This window comes from Curcuma longa, unplaced genomic scaffold, assembly GCF_044706935.1.
Source record: "Curcuma longa cultivar G26 ecotype Majalengka, Jawa Barat unplaced genomic scaffold, ITB_CL_G26_1.1 contig_994, whole genome shotgun sequence".
Taxonomy (NCBI): Eukaryota; Viridiplantae; Streptophyta; class Magnoliopsida; order Zingiberales; family Zingiberaceae; genus Curcuma; species Curcuma longa.
Genome location: NW_027435578.1, coordinates 5,109 through 20,742, shown reverse-complemented (window position 1 = coordinate 20,742; position 15,634 = coordinate 5,109). Strand labels below are relative to the sequence as shown.

The 15,634-nt window shown below is 36.5% G+C and overlaps 3 protein-coding genes across 3 annotated transcripts; 2 read left to right on the top strand and 1 right to left on the bottom strand.

The window, feature by feature from the left end:
• Window positions 1-996: 996 nt before the first annotated feature.
• On the bottom strand, window positions 997-1,730 carry LOC141819638 (cysteine proteinase 1-like). The gene is made up of 2 exons (XM_074706881.1): window positions 1,254-1,730; window positions 997-1,127 (listed from the first exon to the last, which is right to left on the bottom strand). The coding sequence occupies exons 1-2, from the start codon at window positions 1,710-1,712 to the stop codon at window positions 1,047-1,049; spliced, it is 540 nt and encodes a 179-aa protein (XP_074562982.1). The 5' UTR covers window positions 1,713-1,730; the 3' UTR covers window positions 997-1,046.
• A 4,664-nt stretch (window positions 1,731-6,394) lies between these two features.
• On the top strand, window positions 6,395-10,124 carry LOC141819644 (uncharacterized). The gene is made up of 4 exons (XM_074706887.1): window positions 6,395-8,733; window positions 8,828-9,139; window positions 9,215-9,302; window positions 9,384-10,124. The coding sequence occupies exons 1-4, from the start codon at window positions 6,395-6,397 to the stop codon at window positions 10,122-10,124; spliced, it is 3,480 nt and encodes a 1,159-aa protein (XP_074562988.1).
• A 127-nt stretch (window positions 10,125-10,251) lies between these two features.
• Window positions 10,252-11,903, top strand: LOC141819641 (uncharacterized). Its single transcript, XM_074706883.1, has 6 exons — window positions 10,252-10,263; window positions 10,397-10,680; window positions 10,759-10,885; window positions 10,963-11,247; window positions 11,320-11,421; window positions 11,508-11,903. The coding sequence occupies exons 1-6, from the start codon at window positions 10,252-10,254 to the stop codon at window positions 11,901-11,903; spliced, it is 1,206 nt and encodes a 401-aa protein (XP_074562984.1).
• Window positions 11,904-15,634: the final 3,731 nt, after the last annotated feature.

Genomic DNA, 15,634 nt, shown 5'->3' with positions numbered 1-15,634 from the left:
TTAATGCTTCTGTTAATTTCTTATTTTCTTATCAATGATTCCTGTTGTAAACTTGTAATCTTATTCGCAGTTAATATTGTTAATAAATTTTTACAATATAAAGATATGAACATTACTGTTGTATTAAATCAATTAAAAAGTCTTATTTTTTTTTGAATGAATATAGAGAAAATGGATTCATATCTGCTATGATTTCTACTAAAGAAATTACAAATGAAATGAATATAAAAATTTAATTAATAATTTTATATTAAAAAATTTATTTTTATATAAAAAAATTATTTTTAAAATTAATATTTTAATTTATTTAAAAAAAATTTTAAATCCACCATTGTCGGTCTCAAATCTGAATAAAAAAAGGTAAATTTTTTTATTAAAAATAATAATTATTTAAAAAAACATTCGCCTAGGACCTTCCGGCGGCTTGAGCCGCCCCTGACCTAGATAAGTCACATCAGACTCATTTAAGGTCCTTTGTATTTTTGAGGCTGCAAGGAATCTAACGATGTCCTCTATTCCCTATTTCTAGTTCTTCGAAAGTGTTCCACTGTTATGCAACCTCTCAACTAGAACATGATCCTAGTATCATGGTCAAGCAAACCCCTCTGACTTGAAGACAGTTAGGATGATCTACATTTGAGGTGGGTGGTTCTTGCTTTTAACCTCTACAGTTCTTTTAATCTTAGTGCATGATTCTTTTATATGTATTTCGTAGTTATTTACGTTACCTTGACTCCACTCTATGTTATTTCTTGAGTTGACTTTTACTCGCTTGCACTTGTCTTAGTCTATTGATATCTATGCAGTCTTCTTTGTTATTCATGCATGTGTTATTTGTTAGATTTAAAGAGTATTTTAAAATAATTATCTTACGATTATACTATTTATTAGATAAATAATAATTCACTATTTGAATGTATATTTTTTATGTATTTGATTGAATCTTAAATTTAATTACTGAATATCCATAATATGATTCATAGTATAAGAGAATTTATAATTAAATCATAATTAATGGAATTAACTAACTGCTGCTCACTGAGACTTTACAATTTTCCAGTGGCCAAAAAGTGAGCTCCTTCCCGGGCTGCTACGGTGCTGAAGGACCAGCACGATCCACACGACCCCTAAAGTAGAACAAACAAAAGTAAAGAAAAAAAAAGGAATAAATTAAATCAGACCAACATACAAAGAGGGATTTTAAAAAAGAGGAAAATTTAGGGATTGGCATGTAGATTAGTTGAAAAGAGGACCTGATTCTTAACGGCGCCGACGGCTCCATAGTCCCTCCAATCGAAGTCTGTAGGCAGGTCGTTGGTCGGAAGGACGGGCGCCTCGGGGGAAGAAGCCAGAGATGGGCGCCGGAGGCCGAGGTAGGCGCGTCGGAACTCGGCGGGAGTTAGATCGGAGAACTTGGTGACCCCATGGGTGGCGGTGGGGTCCAGAATCTGGTGCCGCGCCGCCCGGAGGAGATTCTTCTTGAACACCTTGAAGCGGTAAGCACGCTCGTTCTCGTCGGCGTAGGTCTTCCCGAACCTCCTTACGAAGCTGGCGAAGTGCGCCACCGCGCTAAGCCCCCACGCCTCGTCCTCCGCGGCCTCCACCACCTGCAGGATCAGCGGATCCTCTGTGGCATCGTCCGCGCCGGAGGAGGAGGCAATCGCCGCCGATAAGAGGAGGAGGAGAGACAGCGAGAGCCGCAGGAGATCCATCGAGCTCCGGTGTCCCTCGTCTTCTGCGCCCTTCCACTCATCCGCCTCAATATAATCACCAGTTGCGTGCATCAATTGGGGGATTACCGACCTATAGGATGGTGACACGTATGCTCCTTACCAAAATATCTTTGCAGTTTAGCGCAAGGGCGTCATTTTGGTGATCGACCACTGGTCGATCACATGGTAGTGGTCGACCACCTGATTGACCACCACCACATGTGGTCGATCAATTGATCGACCCTCGCTGATCGACCTCCGTATAAAAATTCAATCGCGCACTACGTGAGACCCATCCACTGTCCTGATTAACACGTTCAATGTGCTGAACGTGTTAAATATCTCTTTCCTTTCTCACTCTTCCACGTCCTTTCCTCTTTCTTTCACATCACCCTATTAACGCGCGTTACGGATGCTCTTGCGAATGCGTATGCAACTTGTTCACAGGCAAGACCTTTCCTACCCACCATGCGATTTGACGATAAATGGAGCCCACAAATAGAACGACACAGGAAGACATTCGGGTATATTGGAGGGTATCGCCATGTGTTCCTTGGTGAAACCGTAGAGTTTTGCTGAAGTGTATAAGGTTAGATAACGTAAGCCCATGGATCATTATCTCCTTGGTCGTCGTCACAGCCATTATTATACTTCCAATTATTTATAAAATAATTTGGGGTGAAAATTAGAAGGCATCCATTTTTTCAAAAAAATAAAAATGTTTTTCTTCTAAATCTATGATAAAATTCCTAGCTCACCCACTTCTTAAAAATCTATCTGTCACATAAATAATTCTTATTACTTCCCAATTTTATGGGTATAAAGTATAAACTATACCTATAATATCGACAACTCACTTAGGATTTTCGATGAAATCCACATACTGACCTTATTGTCTTTGCATTCGAGTTTAGGATTTTATTTGTCATTTATATTCTCATTTTAGAATGGCGCAAGAAGGTGTGACAGATATTTCAATTTCTGGTTCTCAATCATCCGCAAAGGTATGTAACATGGATATATTTAATTTTTAGTGTTTGTGTTCATCTGCACTGAGTTTGGATGCCGTTGTTTTTAATAAATACATTGATTTGTTGAAGTCTATAATTTCATTAATGAATTATGATGTAAATTTCGTTGGATTCCAAAATAGCATTACTATTGTACTGGATATATTCATAACAATGTTCATTTGAATTTGGAAAACCTCCATCGGCGTGTATTTATTTGTTAGTAATTTCAATATCAAAAACTTATAGGCTTCAGTTGATCTTGGATAGAAATTGCATTGGAATAGTGTGTTAGGTCACTTTAACAATTTTTTTGGAGCATCAACATTGAAAGAAAGACATCGTAGTTCTGTTCGTTTACATGATAGACACATAGTGATTATCAAACAACTCTCCTTTGGTATTTTCTTGGGCATACAAGATATGCAACACATCCATGGTATATTAGTTAATATATTTTAAAATTGAGATTAACATCTGAAACCTTTAGATTCTCAAGTACAATTTTCAATTGTGAAACTTAAGCATGAAATAGTAAGTACTTTAGTAAAATCAAATAGTTGAAGAAACTTAATATTTTTTCATTTTGGTCAGTAGACAATATATTGTAAAAGATAACTAATCATTTTAGATTTTTAGGTGTACTGGTTGCCTTCACTAGAAGAGACATGCCTTGGTTGTTTGATATTGCAAATCGAGGTACTACAGTTCTTATGAATTCAACTAAAGAACTTACCGAATCAAAAATCTAGGAGTTGCTTAAATTTTATTCTCATATATTTGAAGTAGATGATGATGTTTTAGTGTTTTACAAATTATACATTTTGTATATATTTGTTTGTGTCTTATTTTTTTTAGTACATATAAGATTTATTTAGGTTTGGTAGATATAGTAGATGATTTTGACAATCTTAGTAGATTCAACTGGGTTGAAGCCATCCATCAATTTATGGTTCCATAATTACCTAAGTTTGGGCACCTATTTTTATTTACTCAAACAAATCAATCCAACACCACACTCCCTTATCTGAAGGGATTTGTTGGTCTTTCTAGCTGTGAGTTTATTCTTAATGTTAAATTTGATAATATTTTATATATACTTATGAGTATGTAACACTTTTTATGATGAATTAGGCATGGTTTATAGAGCATGTTCCAATTCAAAAACCATACAATAATGAAAGAGTACGAATAAATAAGTTGAGGAATATTTCTTCACATATTAGTAAGATGAAAACCTTGTTCGACTAAGTTTCACCTGAAGAGGTAAATATCGAAGACTGTAGCCTAACTTAGGTTAATATCTAGTTTCTAAGATTTATTTTTATAATTTGATAGGTTATTATCGAACTAATCCTTACCCAATATGAAATTACATTACTTGAGAAACTTGATTTGTTGATGATACTTCACGTCCATTGGAGACATCACAAATGGCATAGAAGTTGGATGCCAAAGTAATAATGAATGTCTTATTTGCATCATTCTAGCAATCGAATTAGGAGCTAATATTGGAGAACATGCAGTTGAATGTAAGTGTGAAAAATTACTTAAAATAATAAAAAATAAAGGGAAGCAGGCTAAATCAAGTAATCGTGTAGTCGATGGCCATCCTGAATCAGTGACTTTTGCAACAAGACACTACAAAAATACTGCCTATTTGCGACGCAATTTAGCGACGAAATAAATTCGTCGCAAATTAGGGACAAATTTTGCGACGAAAACTGTATTTGTTGCAGATTAGCGACAAATTTGGCGACAGATAATTTTTTGTTGCCAATTTGGAATGAAAAATTTATTGTCGCCAAATTCGTCGCTAATCTGCGACAAATAAATTAATTCGTTGCAATTTTTGCGACAAATAATATTATTCGTCGCAAATTTTGCGACAAAACCGAAATTTGTCGCCAAATGTGACAAAAATAGCCACGTGGCCACGCCCGACCCTTGTAAACTTATGTCAGTTGGCGACGAAAATGGATATTCGTCGCCAAATTGGCGACGAAAATGGAAATTCGTCGCCAAATTGGCGACGAAAAACAAATTCGTCCATTTTCGTCGCCAAAAAACTTTGGCGACGAATATCCATTTTCGTCGCCAAATTGCCTAAAAACCCATTTTCGTCGCCAAATGGGCCCTGACGAAAAAGTGGCCACGGTGGACGTCGCTTAATGCATTTGGCGACGAATTTCCATTTTCGTCGCCAATTTGGCGCCTAAATCGCCTAAAAACCCGCGTGCGCCTCGGTGGGCCCTGTTAACTTAATGCATTTGGCGACGAAAAAGTAAAGTCGTCGCCAATTTGGCGACGAAAAACCTTATTTGTCGCAAATTGGCGACAATATTTGCGACGAATTAAATTCGTCGCAAAATGCCCTAACTTATCTTTCCGCCCCGATCCCTTTTCTTCTTCCTCGCCATTTTCTCCCCTTTCTCCGCTTCTCCGCTGCGATTCGCGACCTCTGCTGCTCCCGCCTGTTCCTTCCTCTCCGATCGGCCCTCCGACTGCAACGGCGACGACACCGGCCGGCGAAGGGCGTATTTTAGGGTAAGATCTTGATTTTTTTTGGTGTTTTCCGGTTATTTCTTTGCAGTAGGGCTGGAAATGGTGGTCGGCCGCCGTCGGTTGGTTGGCCGGGCGTTGGTGTGGCGGCGGCCCGTTGGCTGCGGTCTGTTGGCGCGCGGAGGTTGGTGGAGGTGGGTGGCCGGCAGATCTAGGGTTGTTTGCCGGCCGGCCGACCACTGGTGGTGTGTTGGCCGGCCGGCCATCCACTGATGGGGTGCTGGGTGGGTGCTGGCCCGGCCATTGTTGGAGTTGGCAGTGTGGGGGGTTTTAGGGTTATATCTATGTTTGATTAGGGTTAGGGTTAGGGTTAGGGTTAAAATATGTTTTTAGGATTAGTGGTTAATTGTAAAATTAAGGTTATTGATTAGGATTAGAGTTTAGGGTTAGGGTTTAGGGTTAGAGTTAGGGTTAGACTATGTTTTTAGGATTAGGATTAGTGGTTAATTTTAAAATTAGGGTTAAAGATAAGGTTATTGAATAGCATTAGGATTTTGGGTTAATTAGGGTTTGTGATCGATGTTTAGGGTTAGAGTTATTGAATAACATTAGGGTTTAAAGTTAGGATTAGTGATTGATGTTTAGGGTTTGGGTTATTGAATAGGATTAGGGTTTAGGGTTAGGGTTAGTGTATCTTAATTTAATTATTTTTAATATCTTTTAAGTAATTATCTTGGTTATATAATATAACATTGTTATTATTTTATTGTGCAGGTCCTACTTTGAGGTGTGAAGGTCCTACGCATACTCCTGCGCTCACGTGTTGTAAGTATAAATTTTTTATTATTAATTGATATATATCCATGATTACTATCATTTCTATTTAACTATAGTGATCGGAATTACATGATATTTTTTATTGTGCAAAAAAAAATGCCATGTAATTTCCGATCACTGTAGTTAAATAGATCAAGTAATTATGGACTATTTCGTATAATTTTATATATTTTATGATTGTTATAGAGATTAATTATGAAATGTTTTGTATGTCTTATGATATGTTAGCTTTATGTTTTATATGTCATAGTTGTTTTTTATGTAATTAGGTTTATGTTTTATATGTTATAGTTTAGTTTATTAATTTATTAAATTGAAAACAGGAAATTAAAAATGCAGAACCAAAGGGGTTGGATGTATAGAAAGAACAAACCTAACCGTCAAGGTTTAACTGATGAGTATATTGTTGGAATGCAACAGTTTTTAGAATTTGCAACCTCTCATGTTGAATTTATGGATGGAGAAAAGATACGATGTCCGTGTAGAAAATGTCACAATGGTAAATTTTTAAAATGTGACAAAGTTCAGGAACATCTGTGTAGATTTGGTTTTACTCCGAATTATTATAATTGGACATGCCATGGTGAACCATTTATACCTGACGAGGAATATTATGGACAAAATATACAAGCGTCAATGAGTGGTGATCAAAGTACTTATAATCAATTCAATCCATATCAGAGTCCAGGAGGTCATAATTTATTTTCTGATCCGAGTTTTGCAAGCTCTAGTTGTCCTCCAACCGATGAACAAATATTTTCTGCTCATACATCACCATTTGAGGGGGTACAAGAACAAAATGTTTATGAGAATTTAAATAATCAGACATATGAACAATTTCAAGAAATGCTAAGTGCTGCAGATGAACCTGTGTGGGCTGGTTGTGACACTCATACTAAATTATCTCTCACTGCAAGATTATTGAATGTAAAAGCAGAGCATAATGTGTCTGAAAATTGTTTTAATGATTTTGTTCAAGTTATGGGAGAGGCACTTCCGCGTGATCACAACTTGCCTACTGATTTTTATAGTATGAAAAAACTTGTGAAAGACTTAGGTCTTCCGGTGGAAAGGATTGATGCTTGTAGAGATGGTTGTATGATATATTGGGGAGAAGATCAAAATGCAGATATTTGCAAATTCTGTAATCAAGCTAGGTACAAGAGAACCAATAAGCCTCAACAACGACGTAAAGCATACAGTCAGCTATTTTATTTGCCTTTGACTCCTAGGTTACAAAGATTGTATGCATCAGAAGCCACTGCTGAACATATGACTTGGCATGCTAATCATCAAACAGAACATGATCTAATGTGTCATCCATCAGATGCAGAGGCATGGAAAAATTTTGATAGAACATATCCTGATTTTGCGAAGGAAATTCGGAATATAAGATTGGGTCTATGTGCTGATGGATTTGCTCCATTTGGTAAATCAGGAAGAAATTATTCTTGTTGGCCAGTTATATTAACTCCGTATAATCTGCCACCTGGGATGTGTATGAAAACACCGTATATGTTTTTAACATTGGTTGTGCCTGGCCCTCAAAATCCGAAAAAGTTAATTGATGTTTACATGCAACCACTGATTGCAGAGCTGAAACAATTATGGAATGATGGTTTCCCTACATATGATATTCATACTAATCAGACGTTTGTAATGAAGGCTGCACTGCTTTGGACGATAAATGATTTTCCAGCTTATGGCATGTTATCAGGATGGAGTACTGCAGGAATTTTAGGATGCCCAATATGTATGGAAAGATCCAAATCATTCAGATTGAAACATGGAAGGAAAGCCAGCTATTTTGATTGTCATAGACAATTTTTACCAGCAAATCATAAATTCAGAAGGAATAAAGATGAATTCACTAAAAATAGAGTTGAAAGAACACCTCCACCAATGAGATTATCAGGTCAACAGCTTTGGTACAGAGTTTATAACTTTCCTTCTGTTATTGAAGATCCACATGGTACACCTTATGAATATGGGAGCACACATAAATGGACTAAACGGAGTATATTTTGGGAGCTACCGTACTGGTACAGTCATTTACTAAATCATAATCTAGATGTGATGCATATTGAGAAAAATATTTTTGATAATCTGATAAATACAGTCATGGATATCCCTGGAAAAACAAAAGATAATTTGAATGCAAGAAAAGATATGCGACTGATTTGTAAAAGACCCAGTCTTGATGTCGATGAAAATAGTAGAGGGCCAAAGCCAAAGGCAATTTATACATTAAATAGAGAGCAGAGACGTATTGTTTGTGAATGGCTAAAATCTTTGAAATTTCCAGATGGTTATGTCTCTAATATTGGAAGATGTGTTGATTTGAAAGAATACAAATTAATTGGTTTGAAAAGTCATGATTGTCATATATTCATGGAAAGACTTATTCCTATTGCATTTAAGGAGCTGTTACCAAATTTTGTCTGGGGTGCAATTTCAGAGTTAAGTATTTTTCTTCACGATCTTTGCTCAACAGTTTTGAGACATTCACACATGGAGACTTTAGAGAAAAATATTCCAATCATTTTGTGCAATTTAGAAAGGATTTTTCCACCGTCATTTTTTGACTCCATGGAACATCTTTTGGTTCATTTGCCATATGAAGCTAAAGTTGGTGGTCCTGTCCATTATCGATGGATGTATCCATTTGAAAGGTACAATTTTGAATTTCGATTAATGACAAAATAGTGATTGATCTTAATTATTATATATTTTGGTTTATAATATGATTTCTTATATGATAAGCAGATTTTTATATCATTTGAAGAGAAAGGTTAAAAATAAAGCACATGTTGAAGCCTCTATTGTCAATGCATATATCGTAGAGGAAGTAACAACTTTTGCATCATATTATTTTGAGCCTCACGTTAAAAGCAAAAGGCAGAGACCAGGAAGAAATGATGAAGGTCCTATTGATCAAAATTTAAAGTCATTTTCAATTTTTAACTATCTTGGTCGACCAAGTGGACAATGTAAGGAGAGATATTTAACTGGTCAAGAATGGCGTGCAGCTCAGACATATATTTTACTGAATTGTCCAGAAGTCGCGCCATATTTTGAGTAAGTATATAATTTTTATGTTGGTAATCTCTTATATTTTGGCACATGTGTGATTGTCATTTAATTTTTTTGAAGGATTTTTCAACAATTATATTCTGAAATGTCGGCTCAAGACTTTGATCGATATTGTGATGAAGAATTTGCACCGTGGTTCAAATCATATGTAAGTATTAGTCAATCTAACTTATACTATCAGTTATATATATACATATGAAAATTTTTAAACATGTTTTTTGGATTTTAGGTTCATGACAATCAAGCTCACCTTGAGCAGGAATTTCTATTTTATCTTTCTTGGGGTCCGAAAGCATTAGTACGCACATGGCCAGCATATTTCATAAATGGATATATTTTTCATACTCAGGAATATGGAATGGGAAAAAGTACAATGAATAGTGGGGTATGCGTTCAGTCATCAGAAAATGATAGAGGTAGTGCAAGTAATGATTTTTATGGTTTGCTCGATGAAATTATAGAGGTAGAATACCCGGGACCTGAAATGCGAGTTATTTTGTTTATGTGTCGCTGGTTTGACCCAATCAGAGGAATGAAGGTGCATCCACAATACAAGTTGGTTGAAATAAATCATAAGAAGTTTTATAGACGATATGAACCATTTGTGTTGGCACAACAAGCTATTCAGGTTTTCTATGCTTCGTATCCTAGTTTGAGACGTGACAAAATTGATTGGTGGGTTGTATGTAAAACTAAAGCACGGACAAAAATTGAGGAACGTTGGGAAGACATTGCATATCAACAAGAAGAAGTTAGAAACACATTTGAGACTGAAGAACATGTTATTTCAACATTACGAGATCCCAGCGGAATTGTAATTAATGTTGATGCAAGTGAAATTAATGATAATATTAATGAAGACGCTGAGAACGACGATGACGACGACGACGACGACGACGACGACGACGACGACGAAGACGACAACGACGATGATAATGACAATGAAAATGAGGATTTTGATTTTATATAAAAAACAAGCTTTTTTATAAATGGTAAGAAAATTTGTTATGAGTTATTTAGTTTTATTCGGCATATTTATATAACTTGTTGCTTCTTTACTTGTTTATACACTATTGATGCACTGTATTTTTTCTTATATGTTCTTACAGGTCAGAGTATTTATATTTTCTAGCTGTTTGATATCTACTGATCTCATACCTAGCACATATGGTAAGTTTTTTCATATTCCTTTTATTGTTAACATTATTTATTATTTGATCTTATAACAATTTTGTTTCACAGTTTCGTCGAGGTGGACATAGACGTAGTAGTCCTGCTGACCAGTCAGCTTCAGCACCTCGACAGTCTGCTTCCCCTAGTGCTGCACCTTCACCGTCCAGTGCTGCACCTTCACCTCCCATTGCTGCACCTTCACCGCCCATTGCTGCACCTTCACCGCCCATTGCTGCAGGACCTTCCCATACACCTTCGCCACCACAGCCGTCGACGTTACAGTCTCCAAACCCTTCTCCGGTACAGTCCACTACAAACCAACCTCGCGAGGTTGTAGTTCCTGAGGGCGATTCGTAAGTATATATCAATTTTGTTAATTTTAGATTAAATTTTTTTTTTTACTAATAATGTTTGTTTGAAATTTTTTATAGTTTCCAAAATTCAGTATCAATTATTCGCAAAGTTAATAGAATCGTCAATAATCATTGGGGAGGAGCTTCATTCACTTATACCAGCACTCCAGACTCCACAAAGGATTTATGGTGGAGTGAATTCAAGGTATATGTTTTCTTAATTTAATTGTTATATCAAATCAAATTGAATATATCTAAGTATTTATGATTTTTTTATTTCAGCGTGCATTTACATGGGATCCCGCACATGAATTGGAAATCAAGAGAATTTTTTTAAAAAAATGTGGGGATCATATTCGGCATACGCTCAATCATGCCAAGACCAGAAATAAAAAACCACCGTGCATTACTGATGAAAATTGGACAAAGATCCTCGCTGTTTGGCAAACCGAGGAAAGCAAACAAAAAAGTGAAAAAAATAAGGCAAACCAAAAAGTTAATTCTGGTGAATCATCTGCTACATATGCGGGAGGCTCCATCAACGTAGAGGAACACGCGCGCAGATTAGTAAAATTTTTTACACACTATGTTATTAATTAAATTTACTTTATTTCTCTATTTCTAACAATGCTTTTTTAGACTCAGGAGATGGGAAAGGAGCCAGTATTTATGGAGACATTTACCCGCACTTTCCAGAAAAAAGATAAGACTTGGAGCGGGGAAAGAGCTAGAACACTAAAGGTTTAAATTTTAATATTTAACTTAAATGAATTTTAAAAGTTATGTATCTTCTTTAACTTATTAAATGTATTTATATTTCAATACAGGAAAAATATGATGAGCTCGAGCTAGCACAGAGAAGTTCAAGTGCTAGTACTGCTGATGGATCTGAGCCCTCCGTAGGAAATGACCTGAATATTTGGTTGGAGGTGACTGGAGGATCGAAGGGAGGGAGGATATTGGGATTGGGTTCTCTGAGCAGAACTCATCGAGTTCCTACCACCTCTTCTTCTTCCAGCCAACCAGCAATGAGGGCACAAATAAACAGTCTAACTGAAGAAGTCTCTCATTTAAAAGGAATAATTTTGCAAAGGGATGAAGAAATGAGAGAAATGCGCAGACGACAGGATTTGCTTTTCGCGCATTTTCAGTTAGACTCCGCTCCGAGTCAGTTGCCTGATCAGCCTCCCCATGATGCCGGTGATGACGACGCTTCTTCATAGCCTAGTTGTGTATTATTTTAATTTTCCTCGCATTTAATATTACTTTTAGTTTTGTGTTTTTGTAACTATTTAATTGTTTACTAATTAATATTTTTATTTTATTTTCAACAGGGGTTCATCCAAGGACGGCGAAAAAGTAAATTTTTATATTTTATACTTTATTTGTAAAAAATAAATTTTCTAATATTTCTAATATTTTTGTTTGCTAATGTAGGAAAAGAAAAAACAATTTTGATGAAGAAGCGATCAGTGACGCAGAAAGTATCACCCGAGGCCGCCGTGGACGGTGATATTTTTGCATATATTTTTTTCTGGTCTTTAGATACTTTATCATGGATGTATTTATTTATGGAGTTGATGGAGATTGGATATGGATGTTGGTTTGTTTGATACTTTTTTATGTTGCTTCGATATGGATGTTAGTTGTTTGGATATGAAACTTTTAGAGTTTGTTTGATACTGTTTGTTTTTGGATATGGATGTTCTTTGCTTGTATATGAATGTTGGTAGCTTGTTATCTTTTAATGAAGTTTGTTATATGTGATATTTTAGATGTTTGTTGTGTGTGGATGTGAGTATGTTTATTTTTGGATGTATGTGGATGCGATATATATGTAAACAGGTTTCATATTAACAAAAACAGAATGAAGCTGTCAAATTTTTTTTTAAATTGCGACGACTTTTGCGACGAAACCTGTTTTCGTCGCAAAATTATCGAAAAACACTGTTCGTTTGCTCGTTGGCGACGAAAACCCCTTTTTCGTCGCCAATTTGCGACGAAAACCCATTTTTCGTCGCCAATTTGCGACGAAATCCCAATTTTCGTCGCCAATTTGCGACGAAAAATGGGTTTTCGTCGCCAACGTATCGTAGTGATTATTCTAGTTTAATTAGTTATACTTGGCGACGAAATTTGAGTTTTCGTCGCAAAAGCTTCCGACAAATATTTGTGTTTCGTCGCAAAAAAGAGATATTTTGGCGACGAATTTACTTTTTTCGTCGCAAAGTTGGCCAGCCACTGCATCCCTCTTTGCTGGCTGCCTCGTCCCCGTTGGCGACGAAAAAATTATTTTCGTTGCCAAGTTTGCGACGAAAAAATAATTCGTCGCCAAATTTTGGGACGGCAATTATTTTTTGTCGCCAATCTTTGCGACGCCAATTTCAAAATTTGTCGCAAAATTTGCGACGAATTAGGAAATTTTCGTCGCAAAATGTTGCGACGACCTATTTGCAACAGAAATGGTTTCGTCGCCAAATTCGTCGCTAATTATTTTTGCGACGAAAATATTTAGTTTTTTCGTCGCAAAATTCGTCCCAAATGGCCTGTATTTTTGTAGTGCCTAGCCTCCAACTAAGACTTTCCTTGCCTAGCCTCCAACTAGGGCTTTCCTTGCCTAGCCTCCAACTAGGACTTCTCCTTGCCTAACTGATGCAAGAGCATCCAGATATTTTTATTATTAATTTTGATAATTTTTATTTTTAGAGTTTTTGGTATTTAGAGCAGTTTTGAAAAGTTCTATTTTTTATTTTAGAATTTTTTAAATCCATTTAGGATTTTTAGGATTGAGTTTGTTAAGAAATTTTCTTTTTTTATGAGGAATCTTTCTTTTAGAGTTTGTTAATAAATTTTTCTTTTTATCAGAAATCTTTCTTAGAGTTTAGGTCTATATAAACATCTTATGAGTTGATGTTTTAGGAGAAGTTTTGGTTTAATAATAATTTCAGCAATGTCGTTTATTTCCCTATCTCCTGTTATTTTTCTGAATTAATAGGTTTTAGAAGATTATTTTCGACGTTCACAGTCGAAGCAACGGATTCAATATTGCCCCCGGAATAATCGCTATCTCGCCTGATGTCAGTTGGTATCAGAGCGCATCAAATCCGATGGAGGGTCGTCGTGATCGTGGATGTGGCAGTTGCGATCGCATCCATCAGGTTCTGATAGAGGAAGCTCGTACCATGCAAGAGAAGACGATTGAGGATTTACAGAGGCAAGTCATAGAATTAACCCAGTGTCTGGTAACGCAGGGTTTTGAAGATTGAAGGAGCTATGACCGTGCTTCTAATTCCGCATCTACCTTTGGCAATCCTTACCACCACCCCGATAAGGTCACGGATCGTCGAGGTCGAGAATAACGGTATGTAGACTTCAGTTTTCAAATTGATCTACCTGAGTTTTCAGGAACTTTTCAAGTAGAAGAATTCGTTGATTGGCTCAACGAAATAGAAAGTATTTTTGATTACAATAAGGTATCTGATCGAATGAAAGTAAAGTTGGTTGTCATCTAACTCAAGGGCCGAGCATCCACTTGGTGGAAACAACTATGGCGCTCATGAGAGAAACGAGGCAAAACCAAGATCACCAACTGGGAGAAAATGAAGAAGAAGATGAAGAGTTATTTTCTTCCTTTCGACTATACTCAGACGATGTTTCAACGATATTAGACGTTGAGGCAGAATGCAAGATCAGTCAATGATCCCACGAAGGAGTTTTACCAGTTGATTGAAGGATTTGGGATCAACCACCCCACCACCTACAACTTCAAAAGAACACCGGCTCTACAACACCTCTATGTTCCTCCTTCCTCCTACGACGATGAGAACAACCATGAAGATGAGGACCTCAACAACATCAAGTATGATCAGTCCTACTCTCTCGATCGTCCGATCACAGGAGGCAACGAAAATGATGATAAGATCGAAATATTTAGTGATCCAGTTTATGACGATGCTAACGAAGAAGAGATAGACCTGGACGAAGTGTTGATCGAAGATCAGAAGCTCACTTTGTCCGACGACAATCAACAGCATGGTTCATCTATCGATGAAGTCCAAATCTCCATTGCCTCAACTTGCATTGATTCGGCATCCCAATTCATTCAGCATGAAGAAAATAAGACTGAGTTAATTGGAGGTCCAATATATGATGAGTTACTTTATGATGATAAATTTATCAATGAAGATGGTGACTATGTGTTGCAGGTTTTGAACACTGAGAATTCCCTTAATGGAGGCACCGTTGTTGGAAAAGAGCTTCTATGTTCAAGTTTTGTTCAAAATGATGATGAAGTGGATGAAGTTGTCAATAAAGTTGGTGTGGATCTTCAAATTCAGGAAGAAGCACAACAAACTAAAGATGCTGATATGGATGAGCGTCAAGATTTTGATATTGATGACATCGACGAAAAGTTCAAGTTTGATCTTATGGCTCTCCATCCTAGAAAGCTATCTCTGGAGAGGGATGACTTTAATGTCTTTAACCCCTATCACAATCTACGTGACCCAAACATTGAACTGGGGCTAAAGGTGAACAAAGATAAGACGGAGAAAAAACGTGCGGAGATTGCAGTGATGAAAGATGAGCATCACATCTTGAAGTATGACTAGAAAGATCTTGACTTGAGAAAGCAAGCAGTCATGAAACAAACCTTTGATCATCAACTTGAAAAGGAAAAGGAACAACTACAAACTTCATAGGATCCAGATCTTAACATAGATCTTTACAGGACAATTAATTGGGTTGAAACTATCTCCATAGCTCTGGAAAATAATACAAATTTCGTAGACTTCTCTAACATTTTTTATCATAGTCAATTGGAGCTTCTTTTGAAATAGATTTAAGTTCACAAGAACATCGTTTCAGCATATGTGAAGTTCTCCAAAATGGTCATTGTCTTATGACAGCACCAAGGTTATCATCATAGAAGAGTTTTTTTGTGATCCACTGGAGC

Coding starts and splice junctions, on each gene's coding strand:
- LOC141819638 (XM_074706881.1), bottom strand. CDS start 1,712: ATGGATCTCCTGCGGCTCTCGCTGTCTCTCCTCCTCCTCTTATCGGCG. Junction 1,128..1,253: donor TCGGCGCCGTTAAGAATCAG/GTCCTCTTTTCA, acceptor GTTCTACTTTAG/GGGTCGTGTGGATCGTGCTG.
- LOC141819644 (XM_074706887.1), top strand. CDS start 6,395: ATGCAGAACCAAAGGGGTTGGATGTATAGAAAGAACAAACCTAACCGT. Junction 8,734..8,827: donor TGGATGTATCCATTTGAAAG/GTACAATTTTGA, acceptor TATGATAAGCAG/ATTTTTATATCATTTGAAGA. Junction 9,303..9,383: donor CACCGTGGTTCAAATCATAT/GTAAGTATTAGT, acceptor TTTGGATTTTAG/GTTCATGACAATCAAGCTCA.
- LOC141819641 (XM_074706883.1), top strand. Junction 11,248..11,319: donor AGGAACACGCGCGCAGATTA/GTAAAATTTTTT, acceptor ATGCTTTTTTAG/ACTCAGGAGATGGGAAAGGA. Junction 11,422..11,507: donor AAAGAGCTAGAACACTAAAG/GTTTAAATTTTA, acceptor ATTTCAATACAG/GAAAAATATGATGAGCTCGA.